The 25,748-nt window shown below is 40.6% G+C and overlaps 1 protein-coding gene across 2 annotated transcripts; it reads left to right on the top strand.

The window, feature by feature from the left end:
* The first annotated feature begins 9,337 nt into the window (after nucleotides 1-9,337).
* LOC142099650 (ficolin-2-like) lies at nucleotides 9,338-25,748 on the top strand. 2 transcript variants are annotated; one of them, XM_075183325.1, is made up of 9 exons: nucleotides 9,338-9,463; nucleotides 10,863-10,976; nucleotides 12,360-12,404; nucleotides 13,696-13,731; nucleotides 14,959-14,997; nucleotides 18,804-18,931; nucleotides 23,600-23,729; nucleotides 24,043-24,177; nucleotides 25,237-25,748. In XM_075183325.1, the coding sequence occupies exons 1-9, from the start codon at nucleotides 9,394-9,396 to the stop codon at nucleotides 25,482-25,484; spliced, it is 945 nt and encodes a 314-aa protein (XP_075039426.1). In that variant the 5' UTR covers nucleotides 9,338-9,393; the 3' UTR covers nucleotides 25,485-25,748. The 2 variants fall into 2 exon arrangements, with proteins under 2 accessions (XP_075039426.1, XP_075039427.1); XM_075183326.1 differs by lacking the exon at nucleotides 14,959-14,997.

The raw sequence follows: 25,748 nt of genomic DNA, 5'->3' as shown, positions 1-25,748 counted from the left end.
TGGAGTTTGTATGTTATGTATACTAAAAGCAGTATCATCAGATGGTGGGCAACCCAAATGTTAGCAATTTGTTGATTAGGCTTTTTAAAAAATAGTTCACATAAGGCAGTGGTATACAATATTTTCATATTTTTATAGTTTAGGGAAACACCAAGAGACAGAACATTGTTTATATATATTAAAAAAAAAAAGGTTGGTGTAGTCATACAGCAAAACTGCAGTCAGTTGGAAAACAGTGCATTCTCAGCACAGATAAATATTTGGTCAGCCTAGGTGGATCTGTCATTTGTATCTAATTAACAGGCCTGTTTATCTCTAACAAACCCTGACATTAAATTAATAGCATTCAAATTTAATAAATTGTTTCTTTCCTCTATTGAGTCCCAGGGTTAAATTTATCAAGCTGCAGGTTTGAGAAATTGGAGATGTTGCCTATAGCAACCAATCAGATTCTAGCTACCATTTTGTAGAATGTACTAAATAAACGATAACTAGAATCTGATTAGTTGCTATAGGCAACATCTCTACTTTTTCAAACCCGCAGCTTGATAAATTTACCCCACAGTATTAATAACCCCTACAATGTATTAATAACCCACCAAACCCACACTACATTACTAAAGAGCAACATCATAATGTTAATAGCCACCACATTTAATAAAGAGAGACCACATTGCATTGATACCTTCCACTAGTCCCACATTTATTAAAGATCAATCACATAACATTAATACCCCCACACACATTACTCCACAAAATATTAATACTCCATATCCCCCCCCACAAATACACACAACACTAATACACCCATAGTTTTTCCCCCAAGTTGCTTACCGATACTTGAATGCTCTCAACTTGTATGTAGAGCAGAGGAGAAGTGTGGAGGGGGAAATAGGAGAGGCCGGATAGAGAGAGGGTGGTGAGGAATGATTGCTGTCATGCAGAGCAGCACATAGGTAGCTGATTACTGGGGACCAGCCACCAGGGAGCATAGCAATGTTTATAATCCTAGGTCACCCAGACCAGGCCCCAAGTCCCACATAGTTCACCCTCATTCCAATACGAGACTCTGAGGAAGGGTCTCCACTTAACGTAAAAAATAATTACATTAATGTTGTGGGTGGGCACTAGGCAGGGACCCAGATTGTGTAGCAGGTGATTCAGTACTATTTACTACCAAACAGTGACATAGATGTTCATGATGGTATGTGATGCCTCTCTCTACATGCTGCTTGTATATAAGGTAAAAAGTGTGGGGGTGAGTAGGGAGGCCCATATTTAGTCCTCTAAACACTAAGGGCCTCATTTAGTACAACCATGTTGCACTACATGGTGGGTAAATTTTAAATAAGCAAACAGATTTAGAGTTGAAAAGTGGCATGTCGTAGCTCAACTCTAAATTGCAGTGTAAAAATAAAGCTGTCTAGGACTTACTTGCTACATGTAAACGCAGCCAGTAATTTCCCTACAAGCAAAAAATGCATTTGTACCACTTGCACCTAAACAATCCTTGCCTCTGCATGCCCTCACCTACAACTCTGTGTGCCCCCACATTACATTATTACACCCACATACCAGTCCTCACATAACATCCTGTGACTCTGTGTGACTCTTCCAATCAGCTTCAGGGTATCTTGCCCTGATCTCACCTCACTGCAGGGTAGTTGTTCTGTCCACTCTGCACTAACAGATATTACCCACACACTTCTTTCAGGATGCCTCTGAAAGTGGGCATCCAGGTGTCTGAATTCCCAGCCCAATGACAAGTCAGGTTGAAATAATTGGCTTGGATGAAGTAGCGATATCACCGACTCCTTGATGTATCTCTCTGGGCTCTGTAGCCTCCGTCTTGGGACTTAGGCACTTGCTCTATTAATACTCTCTACACCTAAGTACTGGAGACACATGTCACACACCAGCAGTCACTGTCAAGGTTCTTGCACCAAACCAATCTTTGAAACCTGACTGTAAAGAGTTGAGACTCGAAGGTGAGATAGAATATTAAGTTTAAGAAAGCTTTAATCTTTAATGTAGCTTTTCCAGGCACCAGAGCGGACATTTAAATGCTGCAGTCTTGTCGTTACACAACTGACCCGGCCCAGAGGTTTCATTCATGTCACATCGCTTTGGGCATCACACACACACATATCTGTGCCATGGGGATTTTACATTTACTATTACAAATGGGCAAACAAGATATATATTTCAATGCAAGTGTTGATTATGTTGCTGTAATTAATTTTTTTATTTATTTTTTATTTCATGACAGTATTTCTTTACAGAAAAAGTAGCTTAGATTGAACCCCCTGTCACTGTGTGCAGTGTTGAGGTGCACAGTTTAGACAGTACACCTCCTTCTCAGCCCTGGCTAGCTCCTGGCGTGGATGTAGATGACCAGACGGTCCCCGCACATGCAAATTATTTTTACAGAGTCTCTTTGAAGATCTTGTGACACAGGTGATGTAACTTGGTGGTGCAGCAATCAGATGTCTCAATAATTTGTCAGACCATCTCTATATTGCACAATAAACTATTTACATTCCTTCTTCACTCCAGCACATTGTTAAACTGTTGCAGCGATAAAGTAAATATATAAAGTTCCTATATACATATTCTGTCTCCTCCTGAACAGTTATTAACGTATATATGTGGACAGAATATTAATGGGGCAGTCATATTTAAAATGGTGGCTTTTTAGCTCACATTCATTTTTCATAGCAGTGTTCACTTACCCCACCTCTGTGAGGTAATATCTCTCACCAGGGCCATCATCAAGGGGATACAGGCGGTAAAGCTATTAGAAGCCCGGATAGACTCCTCCGTCTGCCCGGGCACCCTAGTCTGACCGTTGTTACACACCCCGCGGCTTGGTGATGTCCTCAGTGTCTGGGAGTCGCTGCATTGCGTCAAGAGTAGGCAAAGTGAATTGGGGACATGTATTGTGCAGAGAGAGGGGGACATGTATTGTGAAGAGGGAGGGAGGCATGTGTAGTCAAGAGGGAGGGTGCATTTACGGTAAGGAGGGAGGGGGGCGGTGCTAGATTAATTCGCACTGGGCCCCACAGTTTCTGATGGAGCTGGCCTCTCACCCCTCCTCTGCAGCGGTAATATCACACACCCCTCCTCTGTGAGGGTAATATCACTCACGCCTCCTCTGTGGGGGTAATATCTCTCACCCCTCCTCTGTGAGGGTAATATCACTCACCCCTCCTCTGCAGGGGTAATATCACTCACCCCTCCTCTGTGAGGGTAATATCACTCACCCCTCCTCTGCATGGGTAATTTTGTCTCACCCCTCCTCTGTGAGGGTAATATCACTCACCCCTCTTCTGTAGAGGTAACATATCTCACCCTTCCTCTGCGGGGGTAATATCTATTCTAATGCCTCTGAGGAAATCATCTTCGATGAAATGCATCAGGCAAAAGAACTTCTTCAACTAGGAAATACTACTTGTTTCTGCTCCTAATTGGCAACAAAATATCTGGATGTCAGCTTATCCCTTTTGATATTCGCTGTTATTGACAAGGTGAGGAGAGCGTCTACAGCGTGCACGCTGAGATCATCTGACATCCGGACGGCTGTAACTTTGTGTGCCGGACGGGAGTTATTTGCAGTGCAATTCGGAGACCAGTGGGAGTGGAGAAAGTGGGTTCGTCTATCAGCCCTAAGGTAAGCCACAATACTTGGACTCTAGCACGCATTCCCTTCATGGAGATTTGTGTACCTATTTAAATAGGTTTATGGATATACAGGACCTTCACTTGCATTGTGGAATTTTTACCATTATTGGCACTTGCGTGAAGGATGGTAATATGATATAGAAAGACGGTTGAATTTTTGTGTGCGGGACTCAAGTTGTTTGTAGTGTTATTTGGAGACCAGTGGGAGTGGAGAAAGTGGGCTTCTCAATCAAACCTAGGTAACCCGCAGTATTTGGACTCTAGCACGCATTCCCTTTACGGAGATTTGTGTTTCCAGTAAAACAGGTCTATTGCTAGATTCACTGGATCTTTATTCATATTACGTTTGAAAGGAAATATCCAAATGAGTTAATGTGGATTTTTTTATTAATCTTTTATCCTCCTATAATGGTGAATAATAGTGATAGTAGTAGTGGTTTGAAAGTAATAAATCCACAAACGCGTTTCTCCCCTCTCACAAAGGGACTTCCTCAGGGAGTAATAAATGTGTAGTATCACCATTATAGGAGGAGAAGGAGAGATTGTACATCTCCTGTTTATCACGCTAACATCAACGTGTCCCGCTTGTCGGGTAAGAAAGAGAGACGTACATCCGGTAACTAGTGAGAACTCCTGTATTGCTCTGCGCATGTGTGTCACCACAGAGGAGACTTGGAAGCTTCTTTTCTACACAGTACCTTCGGATACAACTGCCCCCCACTTCAGGGGTGGTAAGGAGGAATGGTTCCTGGAACCTAGCTTCGAGCGTCTAAAGTTTCCTTGAACATCTGGACATGTATAGCCATCTAAGTTTTTTTACTATATTACATGGTATTCTATTACTGATCTCTTCTATGGTTTTTGAGATATCGTTTGACTATACAACCTGGGAATTTGTTGGATACTGCAGATATAATATACCCACACTTGTATACTTGGACATTTATCTGGCATGAACTGGATTATACAAAGGAATGTCATTTATCCATAAGGATTGACGTTTTTCTGAAGTCATTAGACTGTGTTGACCACCAACACTTTCCATTCGACATCTGGCTGTATGTGCATCATATGAGATATAGATCTCGACACCAGATCTTCATCTAATTGAGGTGTCACCTGCTAGATGAGCACACCAACCTGTTTTACCTTATCCAGGATATCCTTATGTTTGCTCCACTACCATAGTTGGAAAGCATAAGTGAGACTATGTTTCCACTTATCCCTGATTTTCCACTTATCCCAAGATATCCCTGTGTCTACTCCGCTATTTTAGTTGGAATGCTTTAATGGATTTGTGAGAACTTAAATTCAATATCCTAGGCCCTAGGATATTGAATTTAGGTTCTCACAAATTCAATAAAGATGTGATTCCCTAGGACCTAGGGGATCACCTCTGCCATTTGGTTTTGAATATAGTCATTGTGGAGTTGTCTACACGTAGGATGCTATTTTTGGTTTTTGGTTTTTATTTTTGGTTCTGGCCAGACCTATAGTATTCATATATTCAATTTTATCATTTACTGTATCACTGTTTTTATAACGATATTTTATAAAGGTTTATTTGTACTATACATTTCTTACATTTTGCGCCTTGGGAACAGCAAGAATACCTTACATACAACATTGTCAGTTGTGCAGATAGATATTATATAGTTAGTAGGAAGCCCTTACAATAAGAAGATATCTCAATATATTTAAAAATAATGGGGCTTTACCTGTCAATGGTTGTATACTTGGTTCAGTCAAATGAAGAGACCTTGTGGAAATTTAATATGAATCAATAATCAGGTAATCAATTCTACTGTGCTTAGAACATGCAGTATATGTGTAACTGCTTTTTCAATTTAATAAATGTAAATAATGTTGGTCACTCAATATTTCTGGTGATTACAAGCAATTAATTATGTGTTAAAAATACTAGACATGGCATTTGTCAATATAAACATGAAGAAACATGTAATACCCATTCACATTGCCTAAAAGACCCAGGTTTTTTCCGCGGTGAGCCACGACGGCCCAGGTCGAGGCTCAGCGTGAATGGGTCCAGGGGCATCTACCTGGGTTGGATGACCCGGGAATTAGACCCAGGTCTTTTGCAGGGCTATTCCCAGGTCCAGCCTGGGTGGCCACCAGTGTGAATGGTGAGACCCGGGTTTTTCAACCCGGGTCTCACTGAACACCATTGACAGAGTAAAAAAAATAAAAAAAAAATAAAAAAATCATCATCATCACAAGAGGAGCCAATCAGAGCTCCTCTTGTGATGTTGCCAGGGAAACCCGGGCAGACCCGTTTTCAGTGTGAACACGCTTTACCCGGGAATCTGCCGGGATATTGCAGGGGCGACAATCTGAAAGTGGTATTAGTGTACTATCTAAAACAAAGGAGCATAAGTGTCTGCCTGGAAAAGCAGATCCAGTACGTTGAATGCTGACAGTAGCGCCACTTTCTAATGCAGACAATTTGACATTGGTTTAAGGAGAAGACACTGAATACAGAGAAAGATAAAGGATGTTGTGAGAATAGACCAGACGTGTGGAATAAGAATACATACAGCAACTAATATTGCATATAAAGAAAAGAGGAAATGATTTTGCGAGAAGTCCTAAAAACATACAGAATATGAACACATGCTGACAGCTAAGTATAGAATACAGATTAAATTCTGATGTTGTATTGTACAATTCTTTATACATAACGAGTAAGAAGACATTGTAAGCATTATGGGAGGGATAAAGGGCAACAAAAGAGGTGAAAAACAAAGCATAAAGATAAAACTATGATAAAACTTCAGGATATGACCCCCAATTTTGAACATTATTTTATCGCTGCTTATCACATGTCATTGAGGGAGGTCAAACATGGTTGACCGGATCGTGCATTTGCGAACAGTTTGTCTGTTTAACAAGCATCGTAGCGGTACACATGCTGCCGCAATGTCCATTCTGTTTTCTCCGTCTTAAGATGACAACAACAGAAGAAAACTAATGAAAAACTGCTTTTTTTTTGAATATTTATTCACTTGTCAATATTTTTTTACATTTTTTTTACATGTTTTTATCTATGTTTTTACAATTATCTATTAATTTTTAACTAAGTGGAACTGAAAGCCCAAGTCTGAGGTTAATGGGCTAGTGTCGTAACTCAAGACATGTGTAAGACTAAGTAAGGAACAAAGACTGGTGTCTACTTTAATTGCGCAAGAATAACTATATTTCAAGAAGGAGAAGTGTTCACATGGCCACTTTCTAATGCAGACAATTTGACATTGGTTTAAGGAGAAGACACTGAATACAGAGAAAGATAGAGGATGTTGTGAGAATAGACCAAACGTGTGGAATAAGAATACATCGACCCCAACTCTCTTGCTAATTATCGCCCTATCTCACTACTCCCCTACGCCTCCAAATTACTTGAGCGGATTGTCTGCAGCTGCCTCACCAGACACCTCTCAGACTATTCACTCCTTGACCCTCTCCAATCCGGCTACCGTCCCCTTCACTCCACTGAAACTGCCCATGCCAAGTTTACTAATGTCTCCTATCAGCCAAGTCCAAGGGTCACTTCTCCCTACTTATCCTCCTTGACCTCTCCGCGGCCTTTGACACTGTGGACCACCCCCTCCTGCTGCAAACCCTTCTCTCTCTCGGCCTCTCTGGATCTGTCCATGCCTGGTTGACCTCATACCTTGCTAACCGCTCCTTCTCTGTATCCACGTCTGGTTCTTCCACCTCCCCCTACCCTCTCACTGTAGGCATCCCGCAGGGCTCTGTTCTCGGCCCTTTACTCTTCTCGCTCTATAGTTCCTCACTTGGCGCTCTCATCTCCTCCTTTGCTCTTCAGTATCACCTTTATGCTGACGACATTCAACTCTACATCTCTTCTCCTGATCTTTCTTCCATCCTCCTCTCTTGGGTATCTGACTGCCTCTCCGCCATCTCCTTCTGGATGTCCGCGCATTTTCTCAAAATCAATATCTCCAAAACGGAACTCATAGTCTTTCTTCCGCCCAGACTCCCATCCCACCATGACCTCTCTATTGTCGTCAACAACACCAACATCTCCTCTGTTACCCAACTCCGCTGCCTGGGTGTCACCCTCGACTCCTCTCTCTCTTTTGCCCCCACATCCATTCCCTTGCCCAGTCCTGTCGCTTCCAACTGCGCAACATCACCCGCATCCGTCCCTTCCTCTCTCAGGATGCCACCAAAACTATCATACACGCACTCATCATCTCCCGCCTGGATTATTGCAACCTCCTCCTCACTGGCCTCCCCCACTCCCATCTCTCCCCCCTCCGCTCTATAATCAATGCGGCCGCAAGACTCATCTTCCTCTCACGCCGCTCCTCTTCAGCCTCCCCTCTCTGCCTCGCCCTACACTGGCTTCCCTTCCCCTACAGAATCCTTTTCAAACTCCTCACCACCACGTACAAGGCTCTCTCACACTCTACTGCCCCCTACATCTCTAACCTCCTCTCCATTCACACTCCTGCTCGCTCTCTGCGCTCAGCCAATGACCGCCGCCTCTCCTCCACTCTTATCACCTCTTCCCACTCCAGAATCCAAGACTTTTACCGTGCAGCCCCCCTTCACTGGAATGACCTCCCTCGTTCCATCTGTCTCTCTCCTACTTTGTGCTCCTTCAAACGTGCACTGAAAACTCGCCTCTTCCGTAAAGCTTACCAACCATCTACTTGACCACCTCACCACCTCCACTCACTCTCCCTTCTCTCTTCTGGCTCCCCTTGTGCCTGTTCTGTCTACCCTCCTTCAGGATGTAAGCTCACATGAGCAGGGCCCTCTTCCCTCCTGTCTCCTCACCTGTTCTTCTGCTCCGTGCTTATTGCATCAGCCTGCCTGGAGTTTCTGAAGTATTGGTATTTTTTGTTTATTGTTCTGTACCTTCTCACCCTTTATAGTCTACTGTTTGTACTGTGTACGGCGCTGCGGAAATCTTGTGGCGCCTAACAAATAAATGATAATAATAATAATAATACAGCAACTAATATTGCATATAAAGAAAAGAGGAATTGATTTTGCGAGAAGTCCTAAAAACATACAGAATATGAACACATACTGACAGCTAAGTGTAGAATACAGATTAAATTCTGATGTTGTATTGTACAATTCTTTATACATAGAGAGTAATAAGACATTGAAAGGATTGTGGGAGGGATAAAGGGCAACAATAGAGGTGAAAAACAAAGCATAAAGATAAAACTATGATAAAACATCAGGATATGACCCCCCATTTTGAAGATTATTTTATCGCTGCTTATCACATGTCATCGAGGGAGGTCAAACGTGGTTGACCGGATTGTGTATTTGCGAACAGAAGAAAATTAATGAAAAACTGCTTTTTTCTTTTAATATTTTTTCACTTGTCAATATTTTTAAAATATTTTTTAGCATGTTTTTATCTATGTTTTTATTTTATTTTTCATCTATTATTTATTAATTTTTAACTATGTGGCACTGAAAGCCCAAGATTGTATTTAATGGGCTAGTGTTGTAACTCAAGACATATGTAAGACTAAATAAGGAACAAAGACTGGTGTCTATTTTAATTACGCAAGAATAACTATATTTCAAGAAGGAGAAGTGTTTACATGGGGAGGAGTTAAAGGATCTCTTATTAAGTAGAATCAGAGATGAAATCACATTCAAGCAGTCAACTGAAGGACAGAAGGTAACAATCCATCAGTTATTATGTGGACTTTGGTGGTTGCTGTATTATGCTTGGTGAGCGCTCTCAATCACGCTAAAGACTCATGTCCAGGTAAGACATATCGTACAGACTTTAAGAGGTAAATTTATCAAGCTGGTTTGAAAAAATGGAGATGTTGCCTATAGCAACCAATCAGATTATAGCTGTCATTTTGTAGAATGTACTAAATAAATGGTAACTAGAATCTGATTGGTTGCTATAGGCAGCATCTCCACTTTTACAAACACGCAGCTTCATAAATTTACATCCATCCAAATGTCTCTAAGTTGTCCATTAAAGGCATCGAAAAGTTTATAATAACTTTTTATTTTTTGTTAATTAACTTTTTCAAGACTGGAGTTCTCTTCTGCCTCCACAACCTGACCTTTTTTCATGGTTTTCACTACAAATTAAATTTAATTTTTTTATTCTACCCAAGCAAATGTTAAATTGTTTTTTTCCGGACATCTAGAAGTTTATTTTGGCAGCATACTGAAATATTTAACTTTCTAGTTGACATCTATTAACTGAGGCAAAACAGACAAAAATAATGAAAATTACACTTTTAAACTTTTTGTTTCATTGTTCACAATCAAACCATTATTTTGAAACACTTTTATTTTTAAATATTAAACAATATTTTTTTTAAAAAGTAAACATTTTTTTACTACTACTTGTTTGCATTTTGCGGTTTGTGAAAATAGTTAAAATAAATCAATTTAAGCTTGACATATCCAAAATGGTTTGCACATTTCTTATATAAATTTTTTATTTTTATTATTTTTAATAGCTTGCCTTTTAAATTTATTTTTGGTGCCTGGAGGCTTGGAGACAAGGCTACTTTAACGAGGCTATAGGAGTTATTTTATAGCTGGTGCTAGACGCCTTGCATACCTGTGGACTGTGGAAATAATTAAAGTGATAGAGCTAAGTAGGTCCACAAATGTGCAAGAACACGACAATAAGAATCATTTGTGTAATCTTTTATATAGCAATTGATATCTATACTAATATAATCTGAAATGTAGATACTGCTAAAAGCAAACAAAAGAGAACTAGAGTCAGAAAACAGAGCTATGCAGGGAATAATACAGTGTATTATTAAGCACAGAGGATAAATTGTCTGTTTTCCTGCCAGACTGCAACTGCTTTGTCAACTACGGACTTGTGTGGTAAGTATTTGCTATCTCCTTGTAAAACAGGCTTTCATTTATACACATAGAGGGGCATTTTTATTATCAACGGAATTGTAAACACGATTAATTTCAATCCTTATCACAAAGATAAGAATTGGAATATTGTGACTGTTTATTAAAATTCTTCACTAGGAACAACAGTCACGAAAAATGTGGGGCAATGTGATGTTAGAGAAATCATCTAGAGAGAGGTCATTTATCAGCAGTGACCGTCCTTGTAAGCTGACTCTCTCTATATGTATATTACTTCCCTCCACTATCATCTTTGCTTGTAGATGTAAAGCTGGTGGGGATTGGAGACTCGGAGAAGTTGGCTATACTTCGAGGATGTCCTGGGCTGCCTGGATCTTCTGGCCAAAAAGGAGAACCTGGTCCCTCCGGAGAGAAAGGTGAGTGGTTATTTGACCGAAATTTTTCAGCAGAGGAGCTTATAGAGAGGGCCAACTGAGCATGTGTGGTGTGTATGTATGGGTGTGTATATACATTAACTAGTGTTAATCAGTGTGAGGATATATGCAATACTTATAGCATCAGTATTATAGTATAAAGTGATATCATGGTTTGCAAAAATATGGATTTTGAAAACAGGTAGCATAGTTGACAGCTATACTATCTGACAGCCCTGGGACCTTGGGTTTTATTCCAACCAGGGTACAATCTGTGTGCAGTTTGCATAGTGTATATATATATATATATATATATATATATATATATATATATATAGCATGGGTTCCCTATGGGATTTCTGGCTTTCTCCCACAGTACAATAACAGAATGGTAGATTAATGTTGGTGTGGTAGAGAATTTACATAGTAAGAATCACTGGGGATTGATATGTTGGGTCAAGCTAAATAAAGGTTAACAATAATACAATCTTAACAATAAAGATTGATTGAAAGTAAAAAATAAATAACAAAAAAAAAATATATATATATATATATGTTGCACCCCTAAACAAAGGACCCCACATCCATTGCTTAGGGGTGTGGGAAGAGCCCTAGTGCTTTCAGCACGGGGCTGGGTTTTCCTGGGGTAGGGTCTGCATTTGTTTTGGCGAACCTCATCTCCCTAGGGAATTGAGCCCCGTGTTGACCAGCCTGGGGCTGGTTGTCATTATGGCAGGGGGAACCCACACTGTCGATTCCCCTGCTATAGTGTCACCAACCCTGGCTGGCACAGCGAGGTGCTGATGCGAGTACAATTGGGCGGGGGGACTAGGCAGCACTAGGGTTAATCTGCTTGGGGGGTGGGCATTCTGTTGTTTTTAAAAATTATTTATTTGCTGTATTTTGTTAGCAGGTCCACCAAGGAGTACTAGGGTTAATCTGTTCGGGGGAGGGGGGTTTGGGGTTCATGTTTGTGTGCGCTTTTTTTTTTAACATTAACTATTTTATTGGCTGCAATTCCGGTGGGTCAGTCGGCGGCTCTGCCAGCTATCGCTGGCATTGCTTTTTGAATGTCGACATTGTGACTGTCAACATTACAACTGTCGACAGTAACAATGTCACCATTTTAACTGACGAGAGAATGAATATGTCAATATTTACACTGTCACCATTTTGGTGTGGACAGTATAAGTGTCGACAAATTCACCTTCTCCGAAATGACTACATCCCGACAGCTGAAACGGCATCTTCTATTAGTATAAAGCAGGCTGCTCCCAGTTCACATGATGGATAAATGGTAATATTTGCTCCCTTGTCCTTGTAGGCCCTGGGTAAATGCAGATACTAAATATTAAACTAGATCATTACTATTTTTAATCCTTGCAGGATCTAAAGGAGAACATGGGAAAGCTGGACCTACTGGGCAGACAGGTTGGTTGTTTACCGTTATTTATTATTGATGCCAGGAACATCCACACTGAGCCCTCCTATCAACCAGAAAGAATCTTCATTGATCTATGGCAATCATAAATTAGGGATACTGAAACTGCTGCCCACATAAATGTCTAATACCTGCACTTTTCTACACCCAGAAAGTAGAACATTGGGAATCACTAAAACTCCAACCTTCTCCAAGATTGAGCAGCCCAAATTTTGGATTGATTGTCTATCTAAGTGGACTATCTTGGAAGTTTAGCAACCACATTGGCAGGTTCCAGGCCAAGCAGTAGTAGGGAGCCGTAGCATGTGCATTGCAGAGTATCAATACACTATGATGCTGCCAATTTCCTATATAGATACTGCCCACTTTTGATTTCTCATGACACACAGCATGGTGGCTAAGTGGTTAGCAATTCTGAATTACAGCAATGGGGTCATGAGTTCAATTCCCGACCATGGCCTTATCTGTGAGGAGTTTGTATGTTCTCCCCATGTTTGCGTGGGTTTCCTCTGGGTGCTCCGGTTTCCTCCCACACTCCAAAAACATACTTGTAGGTTAATTGGCTGTTAACAAATTGACCCTAGTCTGTGTGTCTGCATGTATGTGTGTGTGTGTGTTAGGGAATTTAGACTGTAAGCCCCAATGGGGCAGGGACTGATGTGAATGAGTTCTCTGTACAGTGCTGCGGAATTAGTGGCGCTATATAAATAAATGGTGATGATGATGATGATGAAACAGGAAAAACACAGCTCTGAAACAGAGAAGTATAAGGGGCTTGTAAAAAAATGTAAATCCCATTTAAAGGGCCATTGCCATTAATTTTTATGCTTTTAGTTTTCAAATATAGTTTGTTCCCCACTGACAGTAAACAATTGTACTTAGTCAGCGTCAATGTAAGGACAAATGCAATCATCTGTACAGATTTAAACTAATGTCACATAGGTGTATTAGAACACAGTGCACTTGTGACATCACCTGCTGATGAATTGGAAGCGCTCTTTATCTGTGAGATCAATGCATGAGGCATTTCCGTGTGACATGAGAACTGTTACAAATCCCTGTGAGAACTACAGGATGCTATCTGGATAATCACACTATTCTAAATAATGTACCATTGTGGCATCACCAGCCCAATAAATGTCTGGCAAACACAAGGATTAGAAACAGGGCGAATTTAAATAAACAAAATAAAAGGATCAACCAGCACTCCCTTATAAAGTATTTTAGTGTATAATTAATTTACTTATTTTTATTTCATTGCATATATTTGGTTATGAACAGGAACAGCAGGTTCTCCTGGATTAAAAGGACAAAAAGGTGAGTTGATTGTTCAGTTATTCATTTATCCTGTACTATCTTCTGTAATCTTTTCATGGTCTATAGATTTCAGCTGCTTCAGATAAAATCTATTCTGGAATTCTGTCAGTGAATCAAGAATGGAATTAATTACAGAACCATCGTAATTTAAATTAAATATAATTTATCACTGAAAATTATCTCATTAGATACACTTATTTAGCTTCGATGATATTTAGTGCTTTTCCTTCTCTATTATGTCTGCACAGAGCTTTTAGCCACATAGCTCTTATTGAACAGCAATAATATCAATGACACCTACAGGTTGTAAAAGTCAAAGTTGAAAACAATACACATCATACTTGACAACATATTTTTAATCTCCTCCGGGAGATGAAGCTAAATTACGGAGCAGGTTGTGCGCTGCAATAGCGCCATATTGCTGCGGGTGAAGGGGGGGTCAAATTGTCGTAATTTGCAATTTGCGTCATTGAGGCCCCATCCCGCCCTCTTCGCTAGGAAGTGGGTAAGATGTGGGAGAATGGCCTACTCTCCCAGGAGTCTGGGAGACCTACCCAGAATTTAGGAGTCTCCCACACATTCCAGGAGAATGGTGTATAGGTACAGGTACTGTTTTTGATTTTGGAAATGCTTCTGTGCAAATAGTTTTTGAAACAAATTGCAAGAATCCTGCCTGCTATCACAACCACCTTAATAAATTACTACTTCCCTGCTTGTGTAGCCTCATTTATGTCTAATTACTGTCATGACATGTGTATTGCATTTGTATCTGTTTATTGCTAATGTTTGTTATTACTCTGATAGAATTGTGCCTGGAAAAGAGCTTTGTTCGCATATAAATGCGCTTTCACTTATAGAGTGTGTTCCAATGAAAATAATAACCAATACCTGACATCCAGGACCTCTCCAGATCTGTAAAAGTCATTTTGCAGGACTAAAAAAGGTTTTTGGCCAACCATCAGGAACACCCCATATATTTGTTAATCTTGTTTTTTACAGTACCAAATGGATTACTGGGGTCAGCTTGCATTCAGCAAAGAATACCCTAATTAGAAGGAGAAAATATTTCCCCTCCAGAAGTGGTCGCCATCTAGACACGCTAAGCCACATATTTAGGTCTTAGCATGTTAATATTTATAGTAGTTTGCATATTGCAAGGCAGTCAATCCCATAGCATGCACTGAGAACACTATGCCTCCCCTACTCACATTTGTCTTTCCCCTTTAGGAGAGAAAGGAGACACTCCCACCCCAGACCCAGTTTATGGTAAGTGAAACGCCTAAAGGAAAACTACACTGGGAAATCATCATATTACTAAAGCAAAGTGCAGAAGTTCAAGGATCTACCGTGTCATGGCAAGAATTTGGCCATGGAGACATAACTCCACCAAACACGTGCCATCAACAGATAACCCTTCCTTCCCACCATTCTCACAGACTCACCAGGCCTCCTCAGACCTACCTGACTCTCCAGACAGATAAGATATCCTCTTCCAAAACCTCTCTACCACCTTCCAAATTCCCCTACCCCCAAACCTTTCTCACAACTTTCCAATGCCCTCTTCTACTTCACTCCTTTTCTTGCCATAATCTCTCCTTACTCCTGGTCTGTTATTACTAATTTAGGCAGCAGATTAGTACTACTCACAAGTGATGCTAGTATGCCAAAACTGCGACTAGTTTGGTATTAAACTCCTGTACATTTGATTTACTCTCCAGCTAGATTCTAAATTACTCTATGGCCATATGATGGGGGCAAAAAGTGTCCTAGAGCAGCAAAAACATAACATCTGAGCCTGTACTGTGTGGCTATTGTCTTATTTTTTTTTAAATCAGGTAAAATTTTATTGCATTTTTTCCTTTAAACAACAAAAAAACAAAACAAAACCAACACAGTAGGTTATCCCCCCCAACTATACCCCATACAGTGATACAAGTATTGTCAAGTATTTATACACCATGCAGTTAGAAAAAGCAAAAAAACATTGACATTCGCATTTCCAAGTAAAGATATATAAATTTTTCCAAGATATAGTGAAATAATGGTACAGCTTTGGCAATACAAGATACAATCGTTGATCTTAATAACATAATAGGCGGCTGGATGTCTGCCCCAAGCTTCAATCAGGAGAGTTCCACTTCTCTCAATCCCTCCGTGACATACGGGGATATCCTCCATCTATACCATATTCTTTCATACTTATCCACCAAATTCCTGCTGGTATACATGAACCTTTCATGCCCGACTGTATCGTTAACAAGGTCAATCCAGCTATTCAATGTCGGACCTTCTGGTGCCATCCATTTCCTAGCTATCACTACCTTTGCCAGCATGAGTAACGTATTGATAAGCAATCTAATGAGTCTACGAGTTTTTTTGTTCAGGCCTAAACCGAATATACAGAGCCTTGGAGTCAGGGCATTCACTCCCACCTCCAATCTTTTAATACAGTCCTCCACCTTTCCCCAAAAGGATGAAACCAGCGGACATTCCCAGAGCATATGCCAGAAGCCCCCCTCCTCGCTCCTACATTTGGGACACAACACTTTCTGGCCGCCACTGAACTTAGAAAGCCGAAGAAGGGTGAGATATGCTCTGTGTAGCAGAAAAAATTGAACTTGGCGAAATCTAACTGATGCGGTGACCTCCTTTGGGCTACATAACACCATACCCCATGCCTTATCACTGAAACGCCCCAGATCTCCCTCCCACCGGCATCGCAGCTCCGGCAAGCCCCCTTCGCCAGATCCTTCCACCAAAATTGAATACATAAAGGAGATTTGCCGTCTCTGGCCCAACCTTGACAGTTGCACCCTTAAGGAATCTGCGTTAAAGCTCGGAGTAGCTTCCCGAAACTGCGAGGCCAGAGCATGTCTTAATTGCAAATATCTATAAAAGTAACCCCTAGGTAGTTCATGTAGTGTCTGAAGTTGCTCAAATGAATATAATATACCATTCTCATACAATTGTCCAATGTGTGTTATATTGTAGTTTCGCCAAGCTCCAGCCCCCTCCATCTTAGTCAGCTCTCCAAAATACAAATTGTCCCATAGTGGAGTGCATGGATCCAGATCCATTCCACCTCCAATCTGGGATGACAATCTCCAAACCTTTATGGCCTGTGTTAATAAAGGGGGGTCCCTCCCAACTTTTCTTCCGGCCAGAAGAAACTGCACACGTGTATGACTAGATCCTGTCTCAGAAACCAAAAAATCATGCAAGTCTAGACCCAGCCTTGACCTAAACCAAACTTCAATATGTGCTAACTGGGTGGCAAAATAATAAAGCCGTAGATTCGGCAAAGCCAAGCCCCCCGATCCTCGAGAACGATATAAGGTAGTGAGTTTAACTTTTGCCCTCCTGCCTGCCCATATCAAAGAAGCCATAAGACGTTCTATGTAACGGAATGTACTATGGGGGATATAGACCGGCGACTGCTGCAAAACATACAGAAACTTTGGTTGAACTATCATTTTGACCAGATTAATTCTACCTGTGACCGACAATGGCAGCTGCTTCCACACCCCAACTCGGCTCCTAAGGTAATCAATCTGAGGCTGGACATTACGCTGAATATATTGACCCATATCACTAGAAATCCAGATACCAAGATATTTAAATACCGGAGTCCATTTAAGAGAAGTCTGCAGAACTTGGCCCGTAGGGCAAGTTCCCCTAATCGGAGTTACACTAGATTTATCCCAGTTAATCAAAAGTCCAGAGTATCTACCGAACACCGAAACCACATGGAGTAAGTTTGGCAACGATTTATTAGGATATGACAAAAAAAGCAGCATATCATCTGCATAAAGGGCAATCTTGTCCGTCCTGCAACCCATCTTTAAACCAGTAATATCTGACTGCATTCTTACCACACATGCCAATGGCTCTATGGCAAGGGCAAACAGAGCAGGGGACAGGGGACATCCCTGTCTGGTACCTCTGCCCATAACAAACTGGCGGGACACAAAACCATTTACACAGACTCTAGCTGTAGGACAAGAATACAATAGTCTAATCCACTGAATAAAAAACGGTCCAAACCCAAATGTCAAAAGCACTGCCCACAGGTACCTCCACTCCACAGAGTCAAAGGCCCTAGCAGCATCCAAGGACACCACCACTGCTTCCTCCTCCGCAGGATGGGGCAACTGTAAATGACAAAAAAGCCTACGCAGATTTATGGCCGTAGATTTTCCTGGCATAAAACCAGTTTGATCAGGATGCACTATCTCACTAATCACCCGGTTCAACCGCGTCGCCAAAATTTTTGCTAAGATCTTAATATCCGTTGCCAGTAACGATATCGGTCTGTATGATTCTGGAAACAAGGGATCCTTTCCCGCTTTAGGGATAAGAACTATAATGGCTTCAGCCATAGACGGAGATACACATCCCTGATCTCTAGAACTTGTAAACATGTCCTTCAGGTGAGGCACAAAAAACCCCAGATGTTTCTTATACAGCTCTATGGGTATCCCATCTATGCCCGGGGCCCTACCATTTGGGAACGATGATATTGCAGCTACAATCTCCTCATCAGAAATTGACAGTTCCAAACTTTCTCTACCATCTATATTCAGTTCGGGCATGGAAACAGCCGCCAGAAACGTATCTAAATCAGAATCTGAGTACTCAGCTCTAGACGCATAAGCCTCTTTGAAATATGTATAAAAAACATCACTAATCTCTTCAGTCACGGTATGTACAACACCCAAAGTATCAGTAATCCCCGCCACTACAGCCGCCGCCCTTTCAGACCTAGCTAAATAGGCTAAAAACCTACCACACTTCTCCGCTTCAAAGTATTGTGTATGCTTAGCAAATAGCAGCTTACGCCTTGATTTATCTAGCAAATAGTCCGACCACTCTCTCTGTACTGTTATCCAAGCCATCCTATCAGAAGCCGCATGAGAGGGCTATTGTCTTATTTAGTTTTTGACAAACTTGGCCTGATCTTGTAATATGTGTGATCAAATCTGTTCTCTTGAAATCCATGTTAATCCTGTCTGCCTGGACAAATATCCGCATTAGTGCATATGTAGTGTCAGTTACTGAACTTTCTCTTCCAGCTGCACGAAACTGCAAGGAGCTGCAGAACCTGGGGTCTTTTCTTAGTGGGTGGTACAAAATATATCCGGATGGTGAAAAACCTCTTACAGTCTTGTGTGACATGGACATAGATGGCGGAGGATGGATTGTAAGTGAAAAAAGATCTATAATCAGTGTGAGAACATTCAGAAGTCTCCTCCAATATCCTTGCTTAAATACAATGGGTTTGATTCATTAAGGAAAGTAAAGCAAAAAAAATGAGTAACTTTGCACCTTGGCAAAACCATGTTGCATTGGAGGGGGGGGGGGTAAATTTGAAACGTGATGGTAGATTTGTAGTTGAGGTAGAGTCTGTCCTAGATCAACTTTATATTTCAGTGTAAATATAAAGCTATCAAGTATTCGTTTGCTGCACGAAAAACAGCCAGTATTTAACTTATGTGCAAAATAATTAGAGATGGTCACTGACCCCCGTGTTTTGGTTTTGGATTCGGTTTTGGATCTGGATTACCGTCGTGTTTTGGTTTTGGTTTTGGTTTTGCAAAACCGCCATTGCGTGTTTTGGTTTTGTTTTTGGTTTTGTTTGGTTTTGTTTTGCTATTTTTTGGGAAAATCCATGTTTTTGGGCCTAAATTAACCCAATTTAGTGCTCCAACTGTTTTAAAGACAAGTAATCTAATTGTTGAGGTAATAAATCATCCAAAAAAACAGTTTAATTCTTCGTTGGTAGGCCTACATTTATTCTACACACAAAACAGATTGTCTTCCTCTCCATCTATGCATATTGGCAATGCAGCCATCGTCTTTGGATGTATATTACACCCTACACTTATAGTTAAATATGTAAAGAAATGGAAAAAGACAGTTTGCTTTCTGTCTCTATAGGCCCCCCTCCACTTTTTTAAAAAAACAAAAAATTCAGCCATTATAGACTGTACAATATTAATTGACATGGAGAAAGCCAGTTTGGTTTCTGTCTCTCTAGGCCCCCCTCTACTTGTATAAAATACCAAAAAATCCAGCCGTTATAGACTGTACAATATTAATTGACATGGAGAAAGCCAGTTTGGTTTCTGTCTCTCTAGGCCCCCCTCCACTTGTATAAAATACTAATAAATTCAGCCGTTATATACTGTACAATATAAATTGAAATGGACAAAGGCAGTTTGGTATCTGTCTGCATCAGATCCTCTCTCCACTAGGAGTAAAATAGAAAACTATTCAGCCGTTATATAATCTAGAATATAAATAGAAATTGAGAAAGGCAATTTGGTATCTGTCTGCATCATAATCATCAACATCATCATTAGTGCCCTCGTCGCCTACACAAATCTCCCCCTCATCCTCTTCTAATTCCAAAGTGGCATCCTCAATTTGGGTATCACCCGCTACACTCGGGCTATTAAGGCACACATCAGCAGAATGCTCACGATTAGACATCCCACTGTTGGATGGACTCTCCACAGGGATTGTTGTCATTTGTGAATCAGAGCAAATATTCTCCTGTAATGCCTCACTGTTATCTTGCAGCTCGGCTTTGACGCATAACAGTAGTTGTGCACCAATTGTAGGCTGGGTAACTTTTTGGGATCTGCCACTAATAGCCAAAGGTGAAGGCCTCATTCTCTCTTTGCCACTGCGTGTATAGAATGGCATGCTTGCAATTTTTTTTATATCGTCACTTAACTTTTGCTCAGTTACACTTCTTTTTCGCTTCAATACAGTAAATTTTTTTGGGGGTTTTGTTTTTTGCACTAATTTGGAAACACTCTGTTGTTTGACATCGCCTTGGCCAGATGACGTACTGGGAACACTAACATCAGGACTGGTGACAGAACCTGGTTGCTCATTCAGATCATATGTGGACTGCTTTGAATCCATTCTGAGCGCAAACCACTGGGGAGTGCTAAAAATTATTTGGTAGATACTGCTGACAGATATGACTTTTGACAGCCAGAAATATTAATGCAGAATTAGGGAGGACACCCCAAAAGCACTGAGGAGTGCTAAAAATTATTTAGTAGATACTGCTGACAGATATGACTTTTGACAGCCAGAAATATTAATGCACAATTAGGGAGGACACCCCAAAAGCACTGAGGAGTGCTAAAAATTATTTAGTAGATACTGCTGACAGATATGACTTTTGACAGCCAGAAATATTAATGCACAATTAGGGAGGACACCCCAAAAGCACTGAGGAGTGCTAAAAATTATTTAGTAGATACTGCTGACAGATATGACTTTTGACAGCCAGAAATATTAATGCACAATTAGGGAGGACACCCCAAAAGCACTGAGGAGTGCTAAAAATTATTTAGTAGATACTGCTGACAGATATGACTTTTGACAGCCAGAAATATTAATGCACAATTAGGGAGGACACCCCAAAAGCACTGAGGAGTGCTAAAAATTATTTAGTAGATACTGCTGACAGATATGACTTTTGACAGCCAGAAATATTAATGCACAATTAGGGAGGACACCCCAAAAGCACTGAGGAGTGCTAAAAATTATTTAGTAGATACTGCTGACAGATATGACTTTTGACAGCCAGAAATATTAATGCACAATTAGGGAGGACACCCCAAAAGCACTGAGGAGTGCTAAAAATTATTTAGTAGATACTGCTGACAGTTATGACTTTTGACAGCCAGAAATATTTATGCACAATTATGGGGGACACCCCAAAAGCGCTGGGGAGTGCCAAATATTAAGAAAAAATAATAAACCTCTATCCTCCTCTCTGCACTAGCGATTTTGGTTAGAGCAATTGCAAGAACAATATTGTATTCTCTGTCCCTGCTCTAATCAGCCTATGACTACACTCTGCTCTCTCCCTCTGTCAAATGGCGATGGATTGCTGTGGAGGCGTGTATTTATAAAGTTGAAGTATCGCGAGAACCGAGCCCTGAGATCCGACGACGTCACGATGACGTTCGGCCTCGATTTGGATTCGGAATGGGCGGGAGAGTACCAAGCTGCTCAGCTCGGTGCTCGGATACCCAAAGTTCGGGTGGGTTCGGTTCTCGGAGAACCGGACCCGCCCATCTCTAAAAATAATAAACTACTTTTCACCCCTTGCAGTGTAACATGGTTTGTCCATGAGAAAATTTACTCTTTTATTTGCCTTACTTTTCTTAATGAATCGGGCCCAATATGTTCAGAAATAAAGCATATTTAATGCATAAGAGTTACAATTACCTTCAATCACTATTCAATATTCTTTACTCCTAAACACATTGGGAGGCATGTTGCTGGCAGATATTTGCTTTTTCTGACCTGTACTTAAAAAAAATAATAAAAGAATCCATATGGGAACCGCCTCCTTCACTACACACTTACCTATCACATTAAGCTGATTACTCTCAATTTGAGCCTCGGTGCACTACAATACTTATAATGGCATCATAATTTAAATTAAATATAATGTATCAGTGAAAACTTGATTATAATTCTTTTAGCATTTTGCAAATTGGTTCAACAAATTGTAATTTCATAAATATGCATTTAATGTTAATATACTGTATGTACATGGGAAAAACTAGACATTTGTGGACCCATAGCAAAGTTTTATAAAGGCCTCCATGTACTGCCCAATGGTGAAAAAATGTACATATACACATGGGGCTGTGACAGGGAATGCGGACCCCCATCAACTCATTGCTGCATAGCAAGTGGTAGTCATAATTCCGGCAACAGTAATGCCGTCATCATTGAGACAATGGCGGCATGTTTGAAATAGCGACTTACAGAAAAACTTACACACCACATTACCGACAGCCATTCCAGAAAAGCCGACACGAACAAATGCCGGCAGTGTGATTGCCAGCACTTAAAATGCGACACTCACGTTGCCGACATTAATGGGGCAATGTGAGCGGGTCCTCCGGCTATACAGCCGCAGCACCCGCCAGCACTGTGTTTTTTATAAAGTAAAAAACACAGTAAGAAGGAACAATAAAAATGTGTGGGGGTGCCCCCTATAAACACTATTACTGCTGGTTGTGGCGAAATCACAACCAACACAAACCAGCCAGGGTAGGTGGCACTATAGCAGGGGAACACTAGGGAGGGGATCCCCCTGCCATAATGACAACCAACCTCAGGCTACTCAGCACTGGGCTGGATTCCCTAGTGAGTGGGATCCGCAAAAGAATTATGTGAACCCCCACTCTAGGAACACCCAGCCCAGAGCTGAAAGCACTAGGGCTCTTCCTACACCTCTTGTGCGGTGGGTGTAGGGTAATAACGGCACAAGAAAGTTAAATAAAGAGTAGGAAAACAACATTTTAGTTTGTGGAACTACAATTTCCTGATAGCCCGGGCTGCCTTTAATAGTCTGGGCATGCTGGTGCTTGTAGAACTACAAGTGCCACCATGCCCTGACAACCTGGACCTGCTGTAGTGCCCCAAAGTAAAATGTTAAATAAACCACAATAACCTCTTTAATAACATATAATTTTAATAAAAATAATAAAACCCCTTAAATAAAATACAACACCCTCTTTATAGCTACATCTATTTATTTAAAGTAAAAAAACAAAAAACAAATACTTACCAAGAGATGTCTTCTTCTGTTCTCAGAAGCTTGCAATCCAGTTATGCTTGTAAACCATGTCCAAATAAATTATACTCCAAAGGGACCAGGAAAATGTTCCCAAATAAATTGTATCCAAAAGTCTAGTTAAATTATCTTATATTCTGGTCCAAAGAACCCCTTTTGTAATTCCAAAAGTCCTGTATGTTTATTATACCATCCTTATGTTACTGTCTGGGATTTTCCATGGTTCCTAAACCTGCTTTGAACCTTTAGGTTTTCCAAAGACGATACGATGGAACCGTCAATTTTTTCAGAGATTGGGTTGACTACAAGCGAGGGTTTGGCAACCAAATGAGCGAGTTCTGGCTAGGAAATGATAACATTCACAGTCTGACATCTTCAGGTAACTGACCCATCACCTTCAAATTCAATCACCTGTATTTTTTAATTCATGAATGTTCATATTGTCTAATATCTTTATTGTCTAACAGGCAACCTGTGTCTTGACAGCTGTGACAGAACTTCAAGCTTAAGCATGCTTTGCCAGTCTCTGGAACTACAAGTTTCAGTTGATAGCTTGCCAGAATATGTTGTTTCATGACAGCTAGGTTGCCTACCTCTGGTGTAATGGAACAGTGAAATCTTGATTATCCACCAGTGTCCTTTGTAAGTGTTTGAACAATGCTGTTTTCATTTGTATGTGTTTACACTTTCAGGAACCCATCAGCTTCGAGTTGACCTGACAGATTATGAAAACAACTATAGTTTTGCAACCTATGCTTCCTTTGCCATATTAGGAGAAGATGAAAAATATAAGCTTAGCCTTGGGGCTTTTAGTGGAGGCACTGCAGGTAGGTGTCATCATTCCATTTCTATGTAAAGTTATGGCAAACAAATACCAACTTTAAATTTCAGTGTACAAATAAGCTATCAAGTATTTGTGTGCTACATGAAAAAACAGGCAGTATTTAACTTATGTGCAAAACAGAATACTAATTTGCACCCCTTGCATTGTAACATGGTTTTGTCCAGGAGACTGAAATAAGAAGTTTCTCAAGTTAAGATCCTTAATGAATCAGGCCCTATGTCATTATTTCTATGATCTATTGCGTTTCAAATGACATAACCGAGTAATTTTACATGGTATTTAAATTGATGCTTTAATATACTTTATATCCAATATAAATTAAAAGCCATACTCTCTGCCTGTTCCTCCTATCCCGCATGGTGCCTTACTAAAGGCTCAAGCAAAAGAGTTACTAGCCTGATGCAGTAACCCGCTGTGCACACGGAGGCACGTCTGTGCAGTTTGTGGTCCATTTCCATCAGGTAACTGATAATAAAGTGTGGGAGATAACACAGCGGATCATTAGCAGAGTACCATGGTGCTTCTTTGTAAGGACCCCAATAAAGCCTGTTTTCTATGTTCTCTGCATAGTGGTGCTTCTTGTGCCTCTGGCATTGTATCCCCATTTGAACTGGAGGGGGAGTGGCTAAAGGGCAGCCTATCACTTTACTAGAGCTAGGACCGCTCTCATAGGGCTATGTCCTATCCCGATTCTGGGAGCAAAATTGTTGGGGGTATGCAGCAGGGATAACTCTCATCTCATACAAATTATCACTGTTATTTGTATTGATGTAACGTACCATATAGAACACTGATATTATCACTTGTATCATTGTTAGAAATACCAAAAGGTAAAAACCCCAAATGCAGACTTTTCAATAAAGAATAGCAGCATCTTAAAAATGAATACTGTACATTTTGGAGCCTTCAAAAACGGGATGTCTGAGACAGCTGCCTCAATGTGTCTCATTATGGACATCAGGTCCAAGGGACTACTGTAAAATATTAAAAATAAAACAAAAGTTGATGTACTAATTTCTGCCTATTTCTTTTATATATGCAGGTGACTCTCTTGGCTATCATAACAACCGCCCCTTCACGACTAAAGACAGGGACAATGACGAATATGGAAGTAACTGTGCAGACGTTTTTAAAGGAGCCTGGTGGCATGGAAGCTGCCATAATGCCAACCTGAATGGACTGTATCTGAGAGGGAAACATGCCAGCTACGCAGACGGAATTATTTGGGAAACTGGCAAAGGAAATTATTACTCTTATAAAATAACAGAAATGAAGATCAGGCCAGTTTAACCTGTATTTACACTGTGTGCTGGGTGCATCCCTTTAATTTGAAATAAAAGCCCAAACATAGTTTGATATATTGTGTAGATTTCTCAAGGGAACACCGGAAAGTTTCGGTCTGTAGCTAATACAAGTAAGTGTTCCAGGCTCTTTCAGCAATGTGTTGCATTGGAAAAATGGACGCTGTCAAAAACCTGCGGGCCTGTTTCCTCTAATGTGGATGTGATTTTACATTGCCAGAAGAATATAATAAATAAAATATCATACAAAGTA

This window comes from Mixophyes fleayi, chromosome 8 (genome assembly GCF_038048845.1).
Source record: "Mixophyes fleayi isolate aMixFle1 chromosome 8, aMixFle1.hap1, whole genome shotgun sequence".
Lineage (NCBI taxonomy): Eukaryota > Metazoa > Chordata > Amphibia > Anura > Limnodynastidae > Mixophyes > Mixophyes fleayi.
The sequence above is the reverse complement of the archived record's forward strand: the minus strand, read 5'-3'. Positions and strand labels throughout refer to the sequence as shown.